This window comes from Moschus berezovskii, chromosome 4 (genome assembly GCF_049115385.1).
Source record: "Moschus berezovskii isolate FMDL1 chromosome 4, NW_MosBer_1.0, whole genome shotgun sequence".
Lineage (NCBI taxonomy): Eukaryota > Metazoa > Chordata > Mammalia > Artiodactyla > Moschidae > Moschus > Moschus berezovskii.
Window position 1 is genome coordinate 113,599,584 of NC_142463.1, and position 10,295 is coordinate 113,609,878.

The 10,295-nt window shown below is 39.4% G+C and overlaps 1 protein-coding gene across 1 annotated transcript; it reads right to left on the bottom strand.

The window, feature by feature from the left end:
* Positions 1–7,013: 7,013 nt before the first annotated feature.
* Positions 7,014–7,991, bottom strand: OR6Y1 (olfactory receptor family 6 subfamily Y member 1). Its single transcript, XM_055403338.2, has one exon. The coding sequence runs from the start codon at positions 7,989–7,991 to the stop codon at positions 7,014–7,016; it is 978 nt and encodes a 325-aa protein (XP_055259313.2).
* Positions 7,992–10,295: the final 2,304 nt, after the last annotated feature.

Sequence of the window (10,295 nt, forward strand, 5' to 3'; positions counted from 1 at the left end):
GTGGGATAGTGACCCCGCAAAAAGGCAAAAATCCCCAACCTAAGACTCTGCCAAACCCACTCACAGAACAAAGGACTGAGCAGAGCTAGCCGGCTGCAGTAAACCCATCCACCATCCCCCGCCGAGACAGGCAGGGGAAGGCAGCCAGAGCTGGAAGGGGGCAACTGCGGCCCCAGAGAGGCTTCTGATACCAAGCTGCAGGCAGGCTTCCTTGCTAACCAAGACTTCTTGGGTTCGGGCCGGTCAATATCCACCTGAGAAGGTGCGCTGGTTGTACACTCAGAAAACCGAGTAGCAGGGACTGGGGAGGTGATAAGTCACAGTGACCGTGCTCGCCAAACACCTGGTCACCTGAGCTGCTCAGACTGGGGAAAGGCACAAAACGCAGGCCCAGCCAAGTCTGCGCCTTTGTGGAGTACCCGAGTACCTGAACTTGAGCCGCTCAGAACTGGGAAGTGCATACAACCCAGCGCCAGAATCGGACAGTTCCTGGCAGAGCACCCTAGAGCCTGAGCACCATGAACAGGGAAAGCACACACGCCGTGAGCAGGGGCAATCCCAGTGCAGCCGAGACACTGCAAGCACTCCCCACAAACTCCAGGGATATTTGTTAGTAGCGTTCCTCCCTTCCCACAGCACGACTGAACAGGTGAGCCAGAAAAAAAGTGTCCACCACTGCCCTTTTGTGTCAGGATGGGAATTAGACACTGAAGAGACCAGCAAACAGAAGAGTTTAAACAAAAGGAACTGCCTTGGAAGTGACAGATGGAGAAGTCTTGAGCCTACTGCAAGAATAAGACTGAAAACCAGAGGCAGAGGCTTAAGTCCAAATCCTGAGAACACCAGAGATCTCCTGTTCCAGGGAACATTAATTGATAGGAGCTCATCAAACACCTCCATACCTACACTGAAACCAAGCACCACCCAAGGGTCAACAAGTTTCAGAGAAAGACATACCACACAAATTCTCCAGCAACACAGGATAATAGCACTGAACTTCAATATACAGGCTACCCAAAGCCACTCCAAACACATTGACATCTCAAACTCATTACTGGAAACTTCATTGCACTCCAGAGAGAAGAAATCCAGCTCCATCCACCAGAACATAGACATAAGCTTCCCTAACTAGGGAACCTTGACAAGCCACCCTTTAACCCCACACACAGCGAGGAAACTACATAATAAAGAGAACTCCACAAACTGCCAGAAGACAGAAAGGCCACCCCAAGCAAACCAATATAAGCAAGATGAACAGGCAGAGAAATACCGAGCAAGTAAAGGAACAGGATAAATGCCCACCAGCACAAACAAAAGAGGAAGATATAGGGAATCTACCTGATAAAGATTTTCGAATTTTGATAGTGAAAATGATTCAAAATCTTGAAAACAAAATGGAGTTACAGATAAATAACCTGGAGAAAAGGATTGAGAAGATGCAAGAAAGGTTTAATAAGGATTTAGAGGAAATAAAAGAGTCAATATATAACGAATAATGCAATAGATGAGATCAGAAACACTCTGGAGGCAACAAACAGTAGAATAATAGAGGGAGAAGAAAGGATAAGCGAGCTAGAAGAGAGAATTGTAGAAATAAATGAAACATAGAGGAAAAAAAGAAAAATGAATTAAAAGAAATGAGGACAATATTAGAGACCTATGGGACAATATTAAATGCCCCAACATTCGAATCATAGGAGTCCCAGAGAAAGAAGACAAAAAGAAAGACCATGAGAATATACTTGAGGAGATAATAGTTGAAAACTTCCCTAAAATGGGGAAGGAAATAATCATCCAAGTCCAAGAAACCCAGAGTCCCTAACAGGATAAACCCAAGGTGAAATACTCCAAGAAATACTCAAATTAACAAAGAACAGATATTAAAAGCAGCAAGGGAAAAGCAACAAATAACACACAAGGGGATTCCCATAAGGATAACAGCTGATCTTTCAACAGAAATTCTTCAGACCAGGAGGGAATGGCAAGATATAAAGTAATGAAAGAAAATAACCTACAGTCCAGATTACTGTACCAAGAAAGGATCTCATTCAAATATGAAGGAGTAATCAAAAGCTTTACAGACAAGCAAATGTGAGAGAATTCAACATCACCAAACCAGCTCTACAACAAATACTAAAGGATCTTCTCTAGACAGGAAACACAGAAAGGGTACATAAACTCGAACCCAAAATAATAAAGAAAATGGCAACGGGATCATACTTATCAATAATCACCTTAAACATAAATGGGTTGAATGCCCCAACCAAAAGACAAAGGCTGGCTGAATGGATACAAAAACAGGACCCCCATATATCTTGTCTACAAGAGACCCACCTCAAAACGAGGGACACAAACAGATTGAAAGTGAAGGTCTGGAAAAAGACATTTCACGCAAATAGAGACCAAAAGAAAGCAGGAGTAGCAATACACATATCAGATAAAATAGATTTTAAAACAAAGGCTGTGAAAAGAGACAAAGAAGGAAACTACATAATGATCAAAGGATCAATCCAAGAAGAAGATATAACAATTATAAATATTTATGCACCCAACACAGGAGCACCGCAATATGTAAGACAATTACTAACAACTATGAAAGGGCAAATTAACAATAACACAATAATAGTGGGAGACTTTAATACCTCACTCACAACTATGGACAGATCAACTAAATAGACAATTAACAAGGAAACACAAACTTTAAATGATACAATAGACCAGTTAGACCTAATAGATATCTATAGGACATTTCACCCCAAACAATGAATTTCACCTTTTTCTCAAGTGCACACAGAACCTTTTCCAGGATAGATCACATCCTGGTCCATAAATATAGCCTTGGAAAATTTAAAAAAAATTGAAATCATTCCAAGCATCTTTTCTGACCACAATGCAGTAAGATTAGATCTCAGTCACAGGAAAAAAAAGCTATTAAAAATGCCAACATATGGAGGCTGAAAAACACACTGCAGAATAACGAACAAATCATAGAAGAAATCAAAAAAGAAATCAAAATATGCATATAAATGAATGAAAATGAAAACACGACAACCCAAAACCTCTGGGACACTGTAAAAGCAGTGCTAAGGGGAAGGTTCATGGAAATAAAGGCATACCTCAAAAAACAAGAAAAAAGTCAACTACATAACTTAACTTTACACCTAAAGAAACTAGAAAAGGAAGAAATGAAGAAACCCAGGGTTAATGGAAGGAAAGAAATCTTAAAAATTAGGGGAGAAATAAATGCAAAAGAATCAAAAGAGACCATAGCAAAAATCAACAAAGCCAAAAGCTGGTTCTTTGAGAGGGTAAATAAAACTGACAAACCACTAGCCAGACTCATCAAGAAACAAAGGGAGAAAAACCAAATCAATAAAATTAGAAATGAAAATGGAGAGACCACAACTGACAACACAGAAATACAAAGGATCATTGGAGAATACTATCAGCAATTATATGGCAATAAAATGAATAACTTGGAAGAAATGGACAAATTCCTAGAAAAGTACACCTTGCCAAAACTGAACCTAGAAGAAATAGAAAATCTGAATAGACCCATCACAAGCACAGAACTAGAGGAAGTAATCAGAAATCTTCCAGCAAACAAAAGCCCAGGTCCAGACGGTTTCACAGCTGAATTCTACCAAAAATTTAGAGAAGAGCTAACATCTATTCTACTCAAACTCTTCCAGAAAATTTCTGAGGAAGGTAAATTTCCAAACTCATTCTATGAGGCCACCAATACCCTAATCTCAAAATCTGGTAAAGATCCCACAATAAAAAGAAAACTGCAGGCCAATATTACAGATGAACATAGATGCAAAAATCCTTAACAAAATTCTAGCAATCAGAATCCAACCACACATTAAGATCATACATCATGACCAAGTGGGCTTTATCCCAGGAATGCAAGGATTCTTCAATATCTGCAAATCAATCAATGTAATACACCACATTAACAAACTGAAAAATAAAAATCATAAGATTATCTCAACAGATGCAGAGAAAGCCTTAGACAAAATTCAACATCCATTTATTATCAAAACCCTCCAGAAGGTGGGAATAGAAGGAACACACCTCAACATAATAAAAGCTATATATGACAAACCCACAGCAAACATTATCCTCAATGGTGAAAAACTGAAAGCATTTCCCCTAAAGTCAGGAACAAGACAAGGGTCCCCAGTCTCTCCACTACTATTCAACATATTCTGGAAGTTTTGGCCACAGCAATCAGAGCAGAAAAAGACATAAAAGGAATCCAAATTGGAAAAGAAGATGTAAAACTTTCACTGTTCACTGATGACATGATCCTCTACACAGAAAACCCTAAAGACTCTACCAGAAAACTACTAGAGCTAATCAATGAATACAGTAAAGTTGCAGGATATAAAATCAACACACAGAAATCCCTTGCATTCCTATACACTGATAATGAGAAAATAGAGAAATTAAGGATAGTGTTCCATTCACTGTTGCAACGAAAATAATTAAATACTTAGGAATATATCTACCTAAAGAAACAAAAGACCTGTACATAGAAAACTATAAAACACTAGTTGAAGTAATCAAAGAGGACACTCATAGATGGAGAAATATACCGTGTTCATGGATTGGAAGAATAAATATTTTGAAAATGAGTATACTACACAAAGTAATTTATACATTCAATGCAATCCCTATCAAGCTACCAACGATAATTTTTACAGAAATAGAACAAATAATCTCACAATTTGTATGGAAATACAAAAAACCTCGAATAGACAAAGCAATCTTGAGGAAGAAGAATGGAACTGGGGGAATCAACCTACAGGACTTCAGGCTCTACTACAAAGCCACAGTCATCAAGACAGTATGGTACTGCCATAAAGACAGAAATATATCAATGGAACAAAATAGAAAGCCCAGAGATAAATCCATGCACCTATGGACACCTTATCTTTGACAAAGGAGGCAAGAATATAAAATGGAGAAAAGACAGTCTCTTTAAGAAGTGGTGCTGGGAAAACTGCTCAGCCACTTGTAAAAGAATGAAACTAGAACACTTCCTAACACCATACACCAAAATAAACTCAAAATGGATTAGAGAGCTAAATATAAGACCAGAAACTATAAAACTCCTAGAGGAGAACATAGGCAAAACACTCTCCGACATAAAAAGCAGCAGGATCCTCCATGATCCACCTCCAAGAATATTGGAAATAAAAGCAAAAGTAAACAAATGGGACTTAACTAAAATTAAAAGCTTCTGCACAGCAAAGGAAACTATAAGTAAGGTGAAAAGACAGCCTTCAGAATGGGAGAAAATAACAGCAAATGAAACAACTGACAAAGAATTAACCTGAAAAATATACAAGCAGCTCCTGCAGCTCAATTCCAGAATAACAAATGACCCAATCAAAAAATGAGCCAAGGAACTAAACAGACATTTCTCCAAAGAAGACATACAAATGGCTAACAAACGGATGAAAAGATGCTCAACATCCCTCATAATCAGAGAAATGCAAATCAAAACCACAATGAGATACCATTTCACACCAGTCAGAATGGCTGCTATCCAAAAGTCTATATGCAATAAACGCTGGAGAGGGTGTGGAGAAAAGGGAACCCTCTTACAGTGTTGGTGGGAATGCAAACCAGTTCAGCCACTATGGAGAACAGTGTGGAGATTCCTTAAAAAAACTGGAAATAAAACTGCCATGTGATCCAGCAATCGCACTCCTGGGCATACACACCGAGGAAACCAGAATTGAAAGAGACATATATATTCCAATGTTCATTGCAGCACTGTTTATAATAGCCATGACATGGAAGCACCCTAGATGTCCATCTCCAGATGAATGGATAAGAAAGCTTTGGCACATATACACAATGATGTATTACTCAGCCATTAAAAAGAATACATTTGAATCAGTTCTAATGAGGTGGATGAAACTGGAGCCTTTTATACAGAGTGAAGTAAGCCAGAAAGAAATACACCAATACAGTATACTAACACATATATATGGAATTTAGAAAGATGGTAATGATAACCCTGTATACGAGACAACAAAAGAGACACAGGTGTATAGAACAGTCTTTGGGACTCTGTGGGAGACAGTGACGGTGGGATGATTTGGGAGAATGGCATTGAAACTTGTATATTATCATATGTGAAACGAATCACCAGTCCAGGTTCAATGCATGATACAGGATCCTTGGGGCTGGTGCACGGGGATGACCCAGAGGGAGGATAAGAGGAGAAGGTAGGTGGTAGGGGGGTTCAAGAAGGGGAACACATGTACACCCTGGGGCGGATTCATGTCAATGTATGGCAAAACCAACCAATATAATATTGTAAAATAATTATCCTCCAATAAAAAATTAAAAAATAAAAATAAAAAATCTCTTTTCAGTTAATATTTTAGTGGGAGAGAGAAATCTGTTTTCATAATTTTTGGAAAGTATTTAAAACTTCTCTGCTGACCTAGAAGGAAAGGCTATTTCTTGGGGCTATCCCTCTAGCCATGCTTGTGCATGCGTGCATGCGCGCACACACACACACACACACAAAGGACATCAATGTTAAAGTACTCAGTTCAGTTCAGTTCAGTCACTCAGTTGTGACCGACTCTTTGCGACCCCATGATTCACAGCATGCCAGGCCTCCCTGTCCATCACCAGCTCCCGGAGTTCACTCAAAATCATGTCCATCGAGTCGGTAATGCCATCCAGCCATCTCATTCTTTGTCGTCCCCTTCTCCTCCCGCCCCCAATCCTTCCCAGCATCAGAGTCTTTTCCAGTGAGTCAACTCTTCACATGAGGTGGCCAAAATATTGGAGTTTCAGCTTTAGCATCAGTCCTTCCAATGAACACCCAGGATAGATCTCCTTTAGAATGGACTGGTTGGATCTCCTTGCAGTCCAAGGGACTCTCAAGAGTCTCTAAAGGTTCATAAATAACCAAAGGCAGGAATGTGGGAAGAACTATGTGGGAATCATCTCCTGATTCATGCATGAAGGGATTCTACACATTAATTAATCACAGCTCCATCTTTCCTGGGTTCACTGCGTTTGCAATGTATGGTCTTCCTGAGGGCTGCCTTAACTTCACGGTTTCTCAGACAGTAAATGATAGGGTTGAGGAGTGGGACGATGACAGTGTAGAGCACAGACACCATTTTGTTGGAATTATAGGTATACATAAGCTTAGGGCGGGCATAAGTGAAAAGGGTGGTGGAATAGAAGAGAATTACAACTGCTAAGTGAGAGGCACAGGTAGAAAATGCCTTGTGGCGTCCCTGAGAAGAAGGGTTCCTGAGAACGGTGGTGAGAATGGTGGCATAAGATGCCACCACCACACAAAGTGGAACAGCAATGACCATGAGGGCCAAGAAGAAATCCACTAGTTCAGCTTGTGAGGAGTCCTCACAGGAAACATTGAGGAGTGGGGAAATATCACAAAAGTAGTGATTGATACGAGGTGTGCCACAGTAGCGAAGTCGGGCTATGAAAACCATCTTAATCATGGCTGTCATGAGTCCGCAGAACCAGCATCCTGCAGCCAGTGTACCACAAAGCTGGGTGGTCATGATGAGTGGGTACCGTAGTGGGTTACAAATGGCTACATAGCGGTCAAAGGCCATTGCAGCAAGGAGGATGTACTCAGTGCATACAAAGGTCACAAAGAAGTAAAGTTGAGTCATGCAACCATTGAAGGAAATTGTCTTGTCATGGCTGAGGAAGTCTATCTGCATCTTGGGGCTGATGACTGTGACATACCACATCTCTAGGAAAGAGAGATTGCTCAGAAAGAAGTACATGGGCTTGTGCAACTGTCCATCACTATGAATGATGAGGATGATTAGAAAGTTCTCTACAAGTGTCAGAAGGTAAATTGCCAGGAAAACAAAGAAGAGGAGCAGCTGGAAGGCTGGCCGTGTTGGAAATCCCAGAAGAACAAAATGTGTTGTCACTGTATGGTTATCTACTTCCAGAACCTTGGTAATCATAACTGGCTGTGGACATAGACAAAATCAGTTCCTTCCATGTCCCAAGTACCAACCTATACTTTTTGACTGTAGAGCCTACCGCCTGGAAACTCATCACAGTAGAAGTTCTCTGGCCTTTATATCTTTACTTTCTTCCAAATTATGATTAGAGAATAAAAACTTTTCAGCCAAAATGTACTTTCAGGAGTTCATGCTTTATTTTTATTTTTTTTCAAATTAATCTGAGAATACATTCAAACTCACACAGAAGTGGAGTCTGAACCTCCTAACTCACAGCTTTATCCTTTTCCAATACATCACTTAGATATATGGGGAGGATATTAGACATGGGAGGATGGCCTTTATACCAAACTTTAAGCAATATATTTTCATCTATTGAATATGGAAAGAAGGTGGAGGGATCATTTGCTCATTTTCCATGTGTAATTGTGTAAGTTGTTATCTGTAAAACAGATAGATGCCTATTTCTTGACCTATTTAACTGTGCTGTAAAGCTTGAGTGAAATGATGTTTGATCAAATACACAGGATTCATAGCAAATTCAATGTGAATATGCACCGGCTTCTCAGAGAACAAAACTGAATTGATAGTTTAAAAGGTAATGTGGAGAAAGGGAACACTCCTACACTACTGGTGGGAATATAAACTAATATAGCCATTATGGAGAACAGTAGGGAGATTTCTTTTAAAAAAACTAGAAATAAATCTACCATATGACCCAGCAATCGCAAAACCACAATTTTAAAAGGCACATGTACCCCAGTGTTCATTGCATCACTATTTACAGTATCCAGAACATGAAAGCAACCTAAATGTCCATCTACAAATGAATGAAAAAAGAAGATGTGGTACATGCATACAATGGAATATTACTCAACCATAAAGAGGAATGAATTTGGGTCAATGGTAGTGAGGTAGATGAACCTAGAGTCTGTTATACAGAGTGAAGTCAGAAAGAGAAAAACAAATGTCATTTATTAATACATATATGTGGAATCTAGAAACAATGGTATTGATGAACCTATTTGCAAGATAGCAATGGAGATACAGGTGTAGAGAATAGATTTGTGGACCCAGTGGGGAAAGGAGAGGCAGGGATGAATGAGAAAAGTAGCATTGACATATATACACTATCATGAGTTAAACAGATAGCTGGTGAGAGGTTGCGCTAGCACAGGGAGCCCAGACTGATGTTCTGTGATGACCTAGTGGAATGGGATGGGGGAGGGGAGAGAAACTCAAGAGAAAGGGGCTGTATGTATAATTATGGTGATTCATGTTGCACAGCAGAAGCCAGCACAACATTGTAAAACAATTTTCCTCCTACTAAAACATATTTTAAAAGAGGTAAAAGAGGTAATATTTCCCTTGATATAATTCATTGTATAGGGCAATATCTTAGAAATATGAAAAAAGTACATTTAAATCCCACTTTAGTTAGGAGAAGATATTACATAACTTTTAAAATATTATTTCTTTTATTTCTAAGGTGTGTGTAAAAAAAATTACATCACATTGTTTGAACATCTAATGAGTTCTAGAGTTTAAATTAAGTTCCTATAGATGTTTGCTGTTATCATTTTAGGATTCACCACTAACTTCCCCAAAAGCCTGCCAAAAAACCAACAAAGATCTTAATGGTAGAGACAACAATCACTATTAATAATAAATATGGAGGAGACTGTAGGACCTTTTCAAAAACATTAAAGAACTCATAACTTGTTTAAAAGTAATATCCAATAAATAACAAGATGCCTTTTACCATTAGTGACCCTTCTGCATTCCTGACCAGTCATTCAGCAAAACCTATGGCCTTCTAGACTGAGTTGAGAATCATTCTAAAAACTGATAGAGGCTGAATGCCTTACCTTTTCCAGTCTTCTCTGTGTCTTACTGCTTGATTCTTCTTTTCTGTTTTTATCCAGAGACAGTCACTCTTGTTCTCTGTGTATCTCAACAATATTGCTTTTGTTTACATAAAGATGGGGGACAGTAGAGAAGGTTATTTATTTTTTTCCTGAAGAAACAGTCATGGAGTAAAAGAGATAGAAAGCTACTGCCACCCCTTCCATTTCCCTCATCCTACTTAGATCTCAGCTTTAGGATCCCGAAGAAAGGCAGAAGAGTCAACTCAATGATCCATGTTTGGAGAGGAAAATGGGCTTCCCAGGTGGTGCTACTGGTAAGCAAGCTGCCTGTCAATGAAGGAGATGTAAGAGACACAGGTTTGATTCCTGGGTCTGGAACATCCCCTGGAAGAGGGCATGACAATCCACTCCAATATTCTTGCCTGGAGAATCCTAC